This window comes from Oncorhynchus mykiss, chromosome 9 (assembly GCF_057628025.1).
Source record: "Oncorhynchus mykiss isolate SJ-2025 chromosome 9, ASM5762802v1, whole genome shotgun sequence".
Lineage (NCBI taxonomy): Eukaryota > Metazoa > Chordata > Actinopteri > Salmoniformes > Salmonidae > Oncorhynchus > Oncorhynchus mykiss.
Window position 1 is genome coordinate 67,182,221 of NC_143030.1, and position 16,901 is coordinate 67,199,121.

Genomic DNA, 16,901 nt, shown 5'->3' on the forward strand with positions numbered 1-16,901 from the left:
GGGTTCGAATGGTGCTCCTGAAGAGTCCATGGAGCCTTCACTGAAGGATACAGGGGTTGCCGTTCAACAGCTGGACCCAGATATGTTAAAGGTTAAGAAGGTGGACTTCATGGCCTTTATTGTTATGGTGATCAATGGCACTGCCAAGGTGGAGAGGAAGTCCAGGAAAATAGATATCCTTGTGGATGCAGTGGAACGGTTCCTGGGACTAAATGACTTCTCGACGGAGGAGTTGCATGGAGTATTGGCACAAGCCGTACCACCCTCTCAGGTAATAGAGCCTGAGAAGGAAGATATGGAGATTTGAAGGAAGGAAGAAGTGGGAGTTTGGGGATTTTAGTTTCATCAATGTGTTTTTTTTTATTGATTTATTTTGGGTGGATTAAGTTAGTTTCCCTACCTTGGTTTTTCAACCCCGTCCAGTTGGTAGCAGTAATAGACCTTTTTGGGTTGTAAGTCTCCCATAAAACCCACAGAAGTAGAAGCTTTTCACTTGATAAATGATTGAACACTGTCACCTGCTGGTCAAATGACCACATTGAAATAACTTTTATTTTGAAGTGAGAAAAGGAACCCGGAAATAGTGTTTACTGTGAGAAAGTGGAGGGTGAGTGCTAGCTACTTGTGGCTGTATTTATGTAATCTTGGAACGAAGTCGATCCTTTTTAAAATATAAACGTAATTTTCTGGGTGAGAGATCTGTGTGTTTACAAACTATCTACGTCAGTGAAGGGCTAAATTACAGAGCCCCTTAGCTAGCGCAATGTCAACAATCTTGCTAGCTACTGACAGGTTTTCATGTTCAGTCAGTATATTCTGTATGATGCCAAATGTTTTAATATGTTTTGTATTTTGGCGAGTGCGTTGTTGTCATTAGCTCAGCATTTGAAATGGTCACTCGCCTCCAGAAGGTCAGTCAAACCAAATAGATTTTTGCTGGAACAAAATTAGAGTCCTCGATTACGTTAGCTACAGTAATAATTAGCTGGGTCATTCTCGCGAAATTTGACCCAAAAATGATCCAGTTTCATTTTTAACGAAATATCCTCTTTGATCACTGAGATTAGGATCTGTACTTATCTATACTGAACAAAAACAGAAAGGCAACATGCAAAAATGTTAAAGATTTGACTGAGATATGGATTTCACGATTGGTCACAGATGCCTACAAAACAAAAAAGTAGGGCATGGATCAGAAAACCAGTCAGTATCTGGTGTGACCACCATTTATTTGCCTCATGCTGCACGACGCATCTTCACATAGAGTTGATGAGGCTGTTGATTGTGGCCTGAGGAATGTTGTCCCGCTCCTCATCAATGCCTGTGTGAAGTTGCTGGATATTGGCAGGAAATGGAACAAGCTGTCGTACATGTTGATCCAGAGCATCCCAAACATGCTCAATGGGTGACCTGTCTGGTGAGTATGCAGAAGAAGAAATGGGACATTTTCAACTTCCAGGAATTGTGTACAGATCCTTGAGACATGAGGCTGTGCATTATCATGCTGAAACATGAGGTGATGGCGGCGGATTAATGGCATGACAATGGGCCTTAGGATCTGGTAACGGTATCTCTGTGCATTCAATTTGCCATCGATAAAATTCAATTGTGTTCGTTGTCCTTAGCTTATGCTTGCTCATACCATAACCCCACCGCCACCATGGGTCACCCTGTTCACCACGTTAAAATCAGCAAACTGCTCGCCCATACGACGCCATACACATGGTCGGGAGGCCGGTTGGACGTACTGCCAAATTTTCTTAAATGACGTTGGAGGTGGCTTATGGTAGAGAACTGAACATTCAATTCTCTGGCAACAGCTCTGGTAGACATTCCTGCAGTCAGGATGCCAATTGCACGCTCCCTCAAAACTTGACAATTTCCACAAAATTCGTATTACCACAAAAGTCCGAAAAAGTAATAATGAAATCAATGTCTAATACATTTTCTACATTGCTCCCCTAATGAAAAGATGTGAGTTAAACATAACACTGAAAATAAAAATCTAATCACATCAAATTTTATTTGTCACATACATAACCATGTGGTTAGCAGATGTTAATGCGAGTGCAGCGAAATGCTTATGCTTCTAGTTACGACAATGCGGTAGTGACCAACGAGTAATCTAACTTAACAATTCCACAATTGCTACCTTATACACACAAGTGTAAAGGGATAAATAATATGTACATAAAGATATATGAATGGGTGATGGTACAGAACAGCATAGGCAAGATGCAGTAGATGGTATCGAGTACAGTATATACAAATGAGATGAGTAATGTAGGGTATGTAAACATAAAAGTGGCATAGTTTAAAGTGGCTAGTGATACATGTATTACATAAAGATGGCAAGATGCAGTAGATGGTATAGAGTACAGTTAATACATATGAGATGAATAATGTAGGGTATGTAAACATTATATTAAGTGCCATTGTTTAAAGTGGCTAGTGATACATTTTTTACATCAATTCCCATTATTAAAGTGGCTGGAGTTGAGTCAGTATGTTGGCAGCAGCCACTCAATGTTAGTGGTGGCTGTTTAACAGTCTGATGGCCTTGAGATAGAAGCTGTTTTTGAGTCTCTCGGTCCCTGCACCTGTACTGACCTCGCCTTCTGGATGATAGCGGGCTGAACAGGCAATGGCTCAGGTGGTTGTTGCCCTTGATGATCTTTTTGGCCTTTCTGTGACATCGGGTGGTGTAGGTGTCCTTGAGGGCAGATAGTTTGCCCCCAGTGATGCGTTGTGCAGACCTCACTACCCTCTGGAGAGCCTTACGGTTGTGGGCGGAGCAGTTGCCGTACCAGGCGGTGATACAGCCCAACAGGATGCTCTCGATTGTGCATCTGTAAACGTTTGTGAGTGCTTTTGGTGACAAGCCGAATTTCTTCAGCCTCCTGAGGTTGAAGAGGCGCTGCTGCACCTTCTTCACAAGTCTGTGTGGGTGGGCCAAAAATATTTCTAATGAAATTATAAAATTATAATGAAATTAAATCGGACTCAAATTTCTGAGCTTTTTAGCCATTTCGTTAGTGAGAAGGCCAAGGGGGGTAAAGGGGCTGTTTGAGACTAAGAACCTAATTCTGAAGACATCCAAGCAAATAAATGTACTTAACTTATACTACTCACCTAGATGATGCATCATGGGTGAATAAAACTTTGTTTTTAAAGGAACTTAAAAAGTGTTACGGAAATGAGACACATGCCATCAGACACTGTTTGTACGTAATACATATTGTAGTTTAATGTCAACTTCAACTAGTATACAATTTTTATGATTTGTGGATAACCTGCAGCAAAATATTTGGTGTTTTATTCAAATAAGCAAGTTTTTCTAAAGTAAAATCTTATAAAATTACCAGAGTTTAATCCGGATGCATTTCGATAATCAGAATTTGGGGTGAAAATGTACACAATTCAGGAATTTTTTTTATTTAAAATAAGACACAGAGCGATAGTTGATTTTTGCAGATGCATCATGATTTTTGTATCTCAATGTGATACATGGTTCATAAGAATCACCCAGCTAGGTGGCAGTCAGTCAAGTCTCTGTAAATATGGATTAGTAGGCTGACAAACCAACTGGCCAAGTATAATTCTGTAGTGTAATTACATGGCATTCATATATTCCATCAAGGTCCAACTAACACATGAGCATAGCTTTATAGAATGTCGTCTGACTCCCAATCCAGGTGGGGTTACACCTGCCCTTGTGTTCTCTGAAAAGATGGATTCTACTGGGAAACCCTCCACAGCTCAAGTCCTACTATTAACAACCAGCACAGCACTGACTGCAGTCTTCTACTCTGTGTACAGGAGGAGGACAACAACAGTAGCAAGATTAAAGGTAATCACATTATAGGCTTGTCTCATCTATCTTTCTTATCTCTTTAAATCTGGTAGAATTGTGGTTAGCTAATCATTGACAAATGACACATCTTGAGGGGAGTTTAAAGACATAGTCCGGAACGTTGGCGACGTAAGTATTTTGTAAACCTCTCGCTTTGGGCTGGATTTGTCGATGTGTAGTTCGTACAGTACATACATAATCTATGAGTATAATTACTGTGTTACCTCAAGTAGCCACGAAATCCCTAGTTTGAAAGCGACAGTTTACTGGAAGCTGCGCTGCGCCATTTTCCCCCACGTGGGCCAGCCCCTTATCAATTCGAGTTCCAGCCAATGAGCTTTAGCCCCTCTCCATTTCAGTGACAGCTAGCAAGATACACACACGGCAGAGCGAGAGACGGTGAGCACATATATGGTATAGTACGCAATTTTGGGGGACCACTTTTGGCTTGTGAGCACTACTTTCTGAACTACTGGCTAAAAAGTATACAAAGGTGTCAATCTCTTTAAATTGTTTTGTTTGCATTTTACCAGAGCATACAGTAGCACTGCACCCAGAAATCCAATGTGATATTATCAATAGTTCAGACATACTGTCATTTGCGTTTTACCAGGAAAGAATTTCACTTCATCATAATGATGATTGGAAGTTTTTGATTGTTCTTCAATATGCTTTATGTTTTACAGGGAGCCAAGAGAGTGTCTATTGATCAGGATCTGAAGAACATCCTGACAGCAGCACCAGGAAAATGTGTCCCGTACGCTGTGATCGAAGGTGTTGTGAGATCTGTTAAAGAAACCCTGAACAGCCAGTTTGTGGACAACTGCAAAGGGGTCATCGAGAGGTTAACTCTAAAGGAGAAGAAGATGGTGTGGAATCGTACCACTCATCTCTGGTAGGTGCTAAAGTACTGTTGTGGCCAAAAGTTTTGAGAATGACACAAATATTAATTTCCACAAAGTTTGCTGCTTCAGTGTCTTTAGATATTTTTGTTAGACGTTACTATGGAATACTGAAGTAGAATTACATGTCAAAGGCTTTTATTGACAACTACATGAAGTTGATGCAAAGAGTCAATATTTGCAGTGTTGACCCTTCTTTTTCAAGACCTCTGCAATCTGCCCTGGCATGCTGTCAATTAACTTTTGGGCCACATCCTGACTGATGGCAGCCCATTCTTGCATAATCAATGCTTGAAGTTTGTCAGAATTTGTGGGGTTTTGTTTGTCCACTTGCCTCTTGAGGATTGACCACAAGTTGTCAATGGGATTAAGGTCTGGGGAGTTTCCTGGCCATGGACCCAGTTAGTTATCACTTTTGCCTTATGGCTCCATCATGCTGGAAAAGGCATTGTTCGTCACCAAACTATTCCTGGATGGTTGGGAGAAGTTGCTCTCGGGTGATGTGTTGGTACCATTCTTAATTCATGGCTGTGTTCTTTGGCAAAATTGTGAGTGAGCCCACTCCTTTGGCTGAGAAGCAACCCCACACATGAATGGTCTCAGGATGCTTTACTGTTGGTATGACACAGTCATCTCCGGACAAGCTTTTTTCCAGAAAGGGGATTCATCAGAGAAAATGACTTTAGCCCAGTCCTCAGCAGTCCAATCCCTGTACCTTTTGCAGAATACTGTATCAGTCTGTCCCTGATTTTTCCTGGAGAGAAGTGGCTTCTTTGCTGCCCTTCTTGACACCAGGCCATCCTCCAAAAGTCTTTGCCTCACTGTGCGTGCAGATGCACTCACACCTGCCTGCTGCCATTCCTGAGCAAGCTCTGTACTGTTGGTGCCCCGATCCCGCAGCTGAATCAACTTTAGGAGTCGGTCCTGGCGCTTGCTGGACTTTCTTGGGCGCCCTGAAGCTTTCTTCACAACAACTGAACCGCTCTCCTTGAAGTTCTTGATGATCTGACAAATGTTTGATTTAGGTGCAATCTTACTGGCAGCAAAATCATGGCCTGTGAAGCCCTTTTTGTGCAAAGCAATGATGATGGCACGTGTTTCCTTGCAGATAACCATGTTTGACAGAGGAAGAACAATGATTCCAAGCACCACCCTCCTTTTGAAACTTTCAGTCTGTTATTCAAACTCAATCAGCATGACAGAGTGATCTCCAGCCTTGTCCTCGTCAACACTCACACCTGTGTTAACGAGAGATTCACTGACATGATGTCAGCTGGTCCTTTTGTGGCAGGACTGAAATGCAGTGGAATTCTTTGGGGATTCAGTTCATTTGCATGGCACAGAGGGACTTTGACATCACTGATCACTCTTCATAACATTCTAGAGTATATGCAAATCGCCATCATACAAACTGAGGCAGCAGACTTGGTGAAAATTAATATTTGTGTCATTCTCAACTTTTGGCCACGACTGTACATTGAATTGCTATGATGTATTCTTGCACGCTGTCTTACTGATGGCTGTTAGGAGGCTCAGTTTGTGTGGATGTATGGTTTAACGATGACCCAACAGTTAACTTTTGTTCCTCTTATGTATATTTATTCATTCAAGGTAACACAAAATAATTTGTAAACAAACAAAATGTATGAAAATAATGTTATGCTCTACACCACATATTTTTGTGGATACACATCTCTCTAGATATCTCTAATATTTTGTACCTGTCAGGAACGAGAGTGAAAAGGTCATCCACCAGCGCACCAACACGGTGCCCTTTGACCTGGCATCCCACGACATGGCCATGGCCGCCACCATCCGGGTCATCCGTCCCCTGGACTCCTCGGAGCTAGACCTGGAGACCACTTACGAGAACTTTCACCCCACGGTCCAGTCCCTGACCAATGTCATTGGCCACTTCATCAGCGGGGAGCGCCCTAAAGGTATGGTCCTTTTGTGTGGTCCTGTGTTGCTCAGTTAAGCCCAGGGCTAAGGTCAACACTGCTTTAGTAGAGCATGGCACTTGCAAAGCCAGCGTTGTGGGTTACATTGCTGCTGGGACCACCCATACTAAAATGCATTCATGCATGTAAGTCTTTAAGTCACTTTGGATAAAAGCTAAGTGGCATATGTTGTTGTTGTTATTATTGTTATAGGTATCCATGAGACGGAGGAGATGCTGCGTCTGGGGGAGAGTGTGACTGGGGTCGGGGAGCTGGTGCTGGACAACAACCTGGTGAAGCTCCAACCTCCCAAGCAGGGCCTGAGGTACTTCCTCAGCCGACTGGACTATGACTCCCTGGTGGAGAAGCAGCAGAGCAGCGTCAGAGTCTGGAGGGTCCTGACTGCGTTGTTTGGTGTGGTAGCTTCTACGACGCTCCTCTTCATCCTGTGGAAGCAGTGGGTTTACCACAGACAGAGGAGAAAGGAGAAGAACGTCCTGGAGGAGTTCAAGGAGCATCAGAGGAAGAGGATGAGGGAGCTGAATGTAGAGGAGACCAGTGTTTCCCCTAGTGCCTGTACAGTGTGTCTGACCCGGGAGCGTTCCTGTGTGTTCCTGGAGTGTGGGCATGTCTGTGCCTGTGACCAGTGCTACCAGGCTCTTTCAGAGCCAAAGAAGTGCCCTATCTGCAGGGCACCGATAGAGAGGGTAGTACCGCTTTATAACAGCTAATGGATAATGCCATGGCGATTGTAACTGGACTAATCTAATGTTACTGAAAATGTCACTGAAAATAGGATTGTGTATTTGTTTTTCTTTTTGTTTGTCTTTTTTTGTGTGACAGGAAAATGACTGTGTATAGCTAGCTGTGTGTAGCTTTAACATTTCATTGAAAGATCAACCTTACTTGTAATGCTGTGTTGTTATTATGTTGATTTGATTTATATCAGTTGAGGAAAAGATGCGTCCTTTTTCCATAGAGAGTTGTAGAATCAACTCAGAAGTTGAATGTCTTCACCTCAGTGTTTCTCCAAAGCACATCAAAGCCATTTTGAATAAAGAACGAAAAACACAAAACAAATCCTCAACTTATTTTGCAAAGTTGGAGTGTACATTTACATCTGTATACTAACTCTTCACACAGTTATGAAAATATGTATTGCTGCCAGGACAGTGACTTCTGCCTTTCATACATGTTTTCAACAGTGATATTTTATGTTTTGCATAAGCCATTGAATTTGATATGAGCAGTGAAAGTACAGAAATAAAACATGTGCAAGATAGAAACATTTGATAATTTAAGAAAAGTATCAAGCTCTACTATCCCCATTGTCTGTGCCTCGACCTGGGTTTGGCAAAACTAAACATGGCGGTGTTCACCTTAGCAATCTCACTAGGATAAAGACCTCCTCCATTCCTGTCATTATTGAAAGAGATTGTGATACCTCACATCTCAAAATAGGGCTACTTAATGTTACATCCCTTACTTCAAAGGCAATTATAGTCAATGAACTAATCACTGATCATAATATTGATGTGATTGGCCTGACTGAAACATGGCTTAAGCCTGATGAATTTACTGTGTTAAAAGAGGCCTCACCTCCTGGTTACACTAGTGACCATATCCCCCGTGCATCCCGCAAAGGTTGAGGTGTTGCTAACATTTACGATAGCAAATTTCAATTTACAAAAAAGAAAATGACTTTTTTGTCTATTGAGCTTCTAGTCATGAAATCTATGCAGCCTACTCAATCACTTTTTATAGCTACTGTTTACAGGCCTCCTGAGCCATATACAGCGTTCCTCATCCAGTTCCCTGAATTCCTATCGGACCTTGTAGTCATAGCAGATAATATTCACATTTTTGGTGACTTTAATATTCACATGGAAAAGTCCACAGACCCACTCCAAAAGGCTTTCGGAGCCATCATCGACTCAGTGGGTTTTGTCCAACATGTCTCTGGACCTACTCACTGTCACAGTCATACTCTGGACCTAGTTTTGTCCCATGGAATAAATGTTGTGGATCTTAATGTTTTTCCTCATAATCCTGGACTATCGGACCACCATTTTATTACGTTTGCAATTGCAAAAAATAATCTGCTCAGACCCCAACCAAGGAGCATCAAAAGTTGTTCTATAAATTCAGACAACACAAAGATTCCTTGATGCCCTTCCAGACTCCCTCTGTCTACCCAAGGACGTCAGAAGAGAAGAATCCGTTAACCACCTAACTGAGGAACTCAATTTACCCTTGTGCAATACCCTAGATGCAGTTGCACCCCTAAAAATTAAAAACATTTGTCATAAGAAACTAGCTCCCTGGTATACAGAAAATACCCGAGCTCTGAAGCAAGCTTCCAGAAAATTGGAACGGAAATGGCGCCACACCAAACTGGAAGTCTTCCGACTAGCTTGGAAAGACAGTACCGTGCAGTATCGAAGAGCCCTTACTGCTGCTCGATCATCCTATTTTTCCAACTTAATTGAGGAAAATAAGAACAATCCGAAATGTATTTTTGATACTGTCGCAAAGCTAACTAAAAAGCAGCATTCCCCAAGAGAGGATGGCTTTCACTTCAGCAGTAATAAATTAATGAACTTCTTTGAGGAAAATATCATGATGGAACCTATTCCAACTAAACTACTGAAAGAGCTGCTTCCTGTGCTTGGCCCTACTATGTTGAACATAATAAACGTCTCTCTATCCATCGGATGTGTACCAAACTCACTAAAAGTGGCAGTAATAAAGCCTCTTTTGAAAAAGCCAAACGTTGACCCAGAAAATATTAAAAAACTATCGGCCTATATCGAATCATCCATTTCTCTCAAAAATGTTAGAAAAGGCCGTTGCGCAGCAACTCACTGCCTTCCTGAAGACAAACAATGTATATGAAATGCTTCAGTCTGGTTTTAGACCCCATCATAGCACTGAGACTGCACTTGTGCAGGTGGTAAATGACCTTTTAATGGCATCAGACCGAGGCTCTGCATCTGTCCTCGTGCCATTACAATCTGTCCTCCAGCCATTACAATGAGCCCTTCCTCCTATAGATCATCCCATCAGCCTCCAGTGGATGTAAGGTCGACATCACTGATAGTTAGTATGAACTACTCTACCATATGTATTACACATAATCTAGCATTTATATTTTAACCCAGTATCATGTCATATTTGTTATTTCAGCACTCTACGCCTGCTTCAACTAATCAAGGGCTTGATGATTAGTTCTGCTGACTACTTGAATTAGGTGTGCTAGTGTTGGAATAGGACACATTTGTGCAGAGGAATAGACATCAATTGAACAGAGTCAGCATCTCAATTTGAAAGATCATCCTCCAACTGAAGTGACTGAGGAACAAAAACACACAACGCATAATCATAACAAGCCCTCACTTGCAAGCATCTTATATGCCACCAATCAACATGTACTACATGTGCATCATTAATCAGTAGGACTTGAGGTTTTGTTATAATAGAGGCTTTGTTAGAAGATGAGAAAGAGAAACTCACAGTCCCGGTTTCATACTGAAGACATTTCATACTGAAGACACATTATATACAGTACCAGTCAAAGGTTTGGATGCACCCATTCAAGGGTTTTTCTTTATTTTTACTATTTTCTACATTGTAAAATAATAAAGAAGACATCAAAACTATGAAAAAAAACATGGAATCATGTAGTAACCAAAAACCCGAAGGTAGCTCCCCTGCCTGTTCGGGCGGCGCTCGGCGGTCGTCGTCGCCGGTCTACTAGCCGCCACCGATTCCTTTTCGTTTCATTTTGTCTTATTGGTTGCACCTGTTCCCTGTTTCGTTTCTTGATTTATGTCTATTTAAGCCTGTTAGGTCCGCCTAGGTTTGTGCTGGATTGTTACTCTGTTGGTTGTGTTGTCGTGTTTGCTTTCTCCGGACTGTTTGGTCCTGTGTTTGGGCCTGTGCCTGTTTAATGCACCTTGTATTTTGGCGTGATCGTTTTGTGCTGGAGAATAAATTACGATTTACCGAAACCTTTGCTCTCTGCGCCTGACTCCGACCCACCACTCCTAGTAAACTCTGACAGTGTTAAACAAATATATAGTATATTTCAGATTCTTCAAATTAGCCACCCTTTGCCTTGATGACAGCTTTGCACGCTCTTGGCATTCTCTCAACCAGCTTCACCTGGAATGCTTTTCCAACAGTCTTGAAGGAGTTCCCACATATGCTGAGAACTTGTTGGCTGCCAAGAGTGTGCAAAGCTGTCATCAAGGCAAAGGGTGGCTACTTTGAACAATCTAAAATATATTTTGATTTGTTTAACACTTTTTTGGTTACTACATGATTCCTGGGAGACGAGAAGCGAGTATAGAGAGTTAACATTTAATAAATAACTGGGGCGGCAGGGTAGCCTAGTGGTTAGAGCTTTGGACTAGTAACCGGAAGGTTACAAGTTCAAACCCCTGAGCTGAAAAGGTACTAATTTGTTGTTTTGCCCCTGAACAGGCAGTTAACCCACCCCTAGGCTGTCATTGATTTGTTCTTAACTAACTTGCCTAGTAACCGGAAGGTTGCAAGTTCAAACCCCTGAGCTGACAAGGTACAATAGAGAAGGGCAATCAACAAAGTGATCCACATGGTGATAGGTGTGTGTAATGATGGGCAGCCTGGCGCCCTCGAATGCCAGGGAGGGGGAGGTGGAAAGAAAAGAAAAACCCTTGAATAAGAATGTTGTGTCCAAACCTTTGACTGGTACTGTATGTCCACAGAGGAGCCATTTACCAAGAGGTTTCTTTGTGTGGGAGCTTGTTTCTCATATGTGCACAGCTGATTCAAGCATCTTCACCATCATGGTTCACATTTCTTTTCACATTGTGACATTGTGATGGTGTTTTTCTGTCCGAATTTAACTCCACCTCACAGCAGAAAGCATCAACACATTATTATAATAACTGAATGAAAGTGACATATTGTGGCAACATTACAGGGAAATTATAGCAATGAATACAAAATCTGTTTGGAAAAAAGTTGTGAGCCACCGAGTGTAAGATACAGTATTTACATGGTCCACTGGTGGATAGCTTTCCATTTTGAGGTTTTGGGCTGATATCATTAAAAATGTGGAAGGAAACATCATGCTAGACACCCTGGGGTTCAGTGATTTCCCCAGGAAACAAGGGTAACATATGGCGGAACTCTTGGTATGACAACCGTGAGCTGGGAAAACACAACACACCACGGATTGCCAAAGTCAGGACTGTTGCCTTAGCAACTGCTCAGAGCCTCTAGCTCCTGCTCTCAGTGCAATTGTTGCTGTTAACTTCTTATGGCTGCAGGGGCAGTATTGAGTAGCTTGGATGAAAGGTTCCCAGAGGTGCCCAGAGTAAACGGCCTGCTCCTCAGTCCCAGTTGCTAATATATGCATATTATTATTAGTATTGAATAGAAAACACTCTGACGTTTCTAAAACTGTTTGAATGATGTCTGTGAGTATAACAGAACTCATATGGCAGGCAAAAACCTGAGAAGAAATCCAAACAGGAAGTGGGAAATCTGAGGTTGGTCGATTTTCATCCCAGCCCCTATTGAATACACAGTGGGATATTTGTTATGTTTCACTTCCTAAGGCTTCCACTAGATGTCAACCGTCTTTAGAAACTTGTTTGAGGATTCTACTGTAAAGTGGGGGTTCATAAGGGCTGTTTGGGCCAGGTGTCTGGCAGATTGCCACAGACTCTGAGGCGCGGTCACGAGTTTTCTACGGATATAGGAATTCTCCGGTTTGAATATTATTGAAGTTTTATGTTAAAAACATCCTAAAGATTTATTAGATACGTCGTTTGACATGTTTCTACGGACAGTAACGGAACTTTTGGAACTAGGGAACGTGCTTCATGACTTTGGATTTGTTTACCAAACGTGCTAACAAAAGTAGCTCTTTGGACATAAATGATGGACATTATCGAACTAAATCAAACGTTTAATGTGGAACTGGGATTCCTGGGAGTGCATTCTGACGAAGATCATCAAAGGTAAGTGAATATTTATAATGTTATTTATGACTAATGCTGACTACCCAATATGGCGGATATATTTTTGGCTTCTTTGTCGGCTTCTTTGTCGAGAGCTGTACTCAGATTATTGCATGGTTTGCTTTTTCCGTAAAACTTTTTTGAAATCTGACACAGCGGTTGCATTAAGGAGAAGTGCATCTATATTTCCATGTCTAACAATTGTATTTTCATTGACATTTATGATGAGTATTTCTGTAAAATGATGTGGCTCTCTGCAATATCACCGGATGTTTTTGGAACTAGTGAACATAACGCGCCAATGTATACTGAGATTTTTTTATTTAAATATGCACTTTATCGAACAAAACATATATGTATTGTGTAACATGAAGTCCTATGAGTGTCATCTGATGAATATCATCAAAAGTTAGTGATTAATTTGATCTCTATGGTATAAGATACATACATGTATGTTTGAGGAATATTAATTATGAGATTTCTGTTGTTTGAATTTGGCGCTCTGCACTTTCACTGGCTGTTGCCTTGGGATTGCTTAAACTGAGACTATGTAGGATATAATTTGTTTTGCACCATGAGATCTCTCTTTGGACTGCTGTTTGGAGCTAAAACCCACAATTACTTGGGTTTGGTCAGTTTGTGTGTGTGTGTGTGTGTGTGTGTGTGTGTGTGTGTGTGTCTGTGCATGTGTGTGTGTGTGTGTGTGGTGGACGTTAAGCTGTTATGATATACAGTAATGGACTATTATATTACATAACAAATCTCCCAAGACTAGATTATTGCATGAAGTGGTCAAGTGGCTATACATAACACTGAAAAAAATGTCATTGAATTTATCTATAGTATGTGTGGGCATAACTTTTCTGGCTGATATAGAAAACCAGTTAATAGGTTTGAAAAACATTCCAGAAAGTTAGAAAATTTACATCCCAGTCCTACTATTTCAACTATCACATTGTAACCATTGAAAATATCAATGAGCTGTACCACATGATGAGGTGAATAGTGCTATTCTCTGATATCATTGACGACTGTACTGCATCTGCCCTTTGCCTGTGAAAAGCGAAATAACTGTCACTACGCCCTTGAATAAATGATTATCTCTGAAATGACACTGAACCCAGGGTTAATTGCCTACAGCTACATGGCACCCTATAGGACAGCCACCACTACCTTTGCCATGGTGACTCATATGCAGGGCCAGATTACTGAATTGGCATGCAGGGCACGTGCCCCGGGGCCCCAGAGCTCCAAAGGGCCCCCAACCAATTTATATATTTTTTTTTTAGGGGGTTGTGGACCCCTGGATGTCGTCCCCTCATAGGGGAAAAAAATATTTAATCAATTTTAGAATAGCAGGAAATTTGCTTTAAAACTGCAAAATTTTATCTTAGCCTCATGACAGAATAGCATTAGAAAACTGAATTTTTTTTCAAAGATCAGGGCAAAATATCAGAATTAGGATTCCTGTGTAACCACAGCCTAAGCAGTGGGGATATCTGAGCCTCCTCTACAGGTGTAGATCTTAATTTGAGCCAGCTTGCTACAACATGAAAATAATCCTGCAGCAAAAAGAAATGTGAATTATTATGTGGATTAGAATGAATGGACATTTTTGTAGGGAACGATACATTTTCCAAACCACTCAGGAGACAGAAGCCTCTTTAAACCTTAAATACACTACAAGTTTTAGATTTCTTCAGCAACAGAGTGATCAAATGAAGATTCGACACCTGTACACAAATAGAACAATGAGACAGATATTTCACCTGATGTATAAATGAGAAGCATCCGGTTGGTGTTTCCACTCACTGCTAAATATGGGGATGAGAGGAAGCCCAGTGACTGGCAGTGGGAGAAGATAGGGTGAGATGGATTTTGGCCGACATTCTACTAATTTTCTTATTGATGAAACATTTGATCTCAATACAGTTTTCTGTTTCCAAAATAGGAATCTATTATGAACAGATTTGACTAAGCTTTGTCGTCTTTACTCTTTGCCAAAGTAAAAATATGCGTTCTTTAGAAGGAGTGCAAGGGCGAATTGAGTTTTGCACAAGCGCATTTCACAGAGTAGGCGTTCCCTAAAGGAAATATGCAAATACATGCTAGAACGCGCCAATAGGATCTCGCTAGCTTGTGCTTGGCTCTTCACACCTTGCTTGTTGGCCCACTATAATTCATTTGTTCCCATTGTAAATGACAGGCTCTGGTCTATCTTGAGTTAGTTATAGAAATCGTTGACCTGTATGTCAACCGTGAACTTGGAGCCAAATTGAGTCATTCATGTGTCAGTTATGATTAATTCAGACAGAGCTGCCATGGTCGCATCGTTGCCATGCCTTCATGGTTTGATACGGCTGTTTGTGTCCCTTTATTCAGGGTGTGCATCTTTAATATGTGCCTTGAATTTAACTAAGGCATGTTAAGCTAAGGCATGTTTTACATGGCAGTTACAACAGGTTTTGTGGAACAGTACAGATACACATTGCTGCACTGTGCTTACAGCTGTTACACCTGGGAATAGCTGGAGTTAACAGGTTTATGTCACTGTCGCATGTACCAGGTTTGGAGTCAATTCCAGTTCAATTCCAGTCAATTCAGGAAGTACAATGAAATTCCAACTCCAATTCCAGGAAAATGTGTAATTGTGTAATTTTAATTTTGTTTACTTTCTGAATTGATTGGAATTGACCCCTCACTGGCATGTACCTTCATGGCTAGATTCAGAGTCAGAATGGGGACACCATGGCTAAAGACTTGGTAGCCACACCATATAAAAAAAACTATAAACAAAGGAACAATCTACTAATCAGATTGCAGTCAGAGAAGAGGGCATGTGGTGTGAGTGAATGACTGGGCCTGTGTTGTGCTGCTGTGTGTGTATTGACCTGCCTGTAACCCCTGGAAAAGAAAAGAAGAAAAAAAACAGTGACAAGAACACTACCCTTTTCTGATTGTCTTAAAATGAACCGTTTAACCGTTTGAGAAAGATCTTTCAGGAGAAATCGGCATGTTTTGTTCTTAAGTTAATAGTTCTTCTCGATGCTGAGCGTAAACTCAATAGCAACCCTATTCCCAAAAGATCCATCCACTCCCATCTCGCCATAAGAAAATAACCCTAAAGCTTCATGAAACCAAAGAGTATCTGTATACTCTACCTTTTCCTCTCCGATGAAACTCCTGGGAGGAGTTTAATGGATTAAATAAAATAAAAATCCTCATCAATCTACACACAATACCCCATAATGACAAAGTGAAAACATCTCTTTTTTTTTTGTGCAAATGTATTAAAATTAAAAAACAGAAATACCTTATTTACATAAGTATTCAGACCCTTTGCTATGAGACTCGAAATTGAGCTCTGGTGCATCCTGTTTCCATTGATCATCCTTGAGATGTTTCTACACCTGTGGTAAATTCAATTGATTGGACCTGATTTGGAAAGGCACACACCTGTCTATATAATGTCCCACAGTTGACAGTGCACATCAGAGCAAAAACAAAGCCATAGGTCGAAGGAATTGTTCGTACAGCTCAGAGACAGAAATGTGTCGAGGCACAGATATGGGGAAGGGCATTTATGCAGCATTGAAGGTTCCCAAGAACACAGAAGTTTAGAACCACCAAGACTCATCCTAGAGCTGGCCGCCCGGCCAAACTGAGCAATCAGGGGTGAAGGGCCTTGGTCAGGGAGGTGACTAAGAACCCGATGGTCACTCTGACAGAGCTCTATAGTTTCTCTGTAGAGATGGGAGAACCTTCCAGAAGGACAACCATTTCTGCTGCACTCTAACAATCAGGCCTTTATGGTAGAGTGGCCAGATGGAAGCCACTCCTCAGTAAAAGGTACATGACAGACCACTTGGAGTTAGCCAAAAGGCACCTAAAGACTCTCAGACCATGAGAAACAAGATTCTCTGGTCTGATGAAACTAAGATTGAACTCTCTCTGTTTTTGCTTTGTCATTATGAAATATTCTGTGTAGATTGATGAAGGGACTTAAAAAAAAATCATTTTAGAATAAGGCTGTAACAACAAAATGTGGAAAAAGTCAAGGGGTCTGAATACTTTCCAAAGTCACTGTAAGTGGTTTATTTTATTTAACCTTTATTTTACTAGGCAAGTCAGTTAAATTAAGAACAAATGCTTATTTACAATGACGGCCTACCCCGGCCAAACCCTACCCTAACCT

General features: G+C 41.3%; 1 protein-coding gene across 4 annotated transcripts; it reads left to right on the plus strand.

Moving 5' to 3' along the window:
- The first annotated feature begins 523 nt into the window (after positions 1-523).
- On the plus strand, positions 524-7,775 carry mul1 (mitochondrial E3 ubiquitin protein ligase 1). 4 transcript variants are annotated; one of them, XM_021614389.3, is made up of 5 exons: positions 524-607; positions 3,696-3,850; positions 4,540-4,748; positions 6,484-6,695; positions 6,909-7,775. In XM_021614389.3, the coding sequence occupies exons 2-5, from the start codon at positions 3,731-3,733 to the stop codon at positions 7,424-7,426; spliced, it is 1,059 nt and encodes a 352-aa protein (XP_021470064.3). In that variant the 5' UTR covers positions 524-607; positions 3,696-3,730; the 3' UTR covers positions 7,427-7,775.
- The last annotated feature ends 9,126 nt before the right edge of the window (positions 7,776-16,901 follow it).

Excerpts from the sequence above, each read along its gene's own strand:
- mul1 (XM_036986932.2), top strand. Across the intron at positions 3,851-4,539 it reads CAACAGTAGCAAGATTAAAG|GGAGCCAAGAGAGTGTCTAT; the intron begins GTAATCACATTA and ends TATGTTTTACAG. Across the intron at positions 6,696-6,908 it reads CAGCGGGGAGCGCCCTAAAG|GTATCCATGAGACGGAGGAG; the intron begins GTATGGTCCTTT and ends TTATTGTTATAG.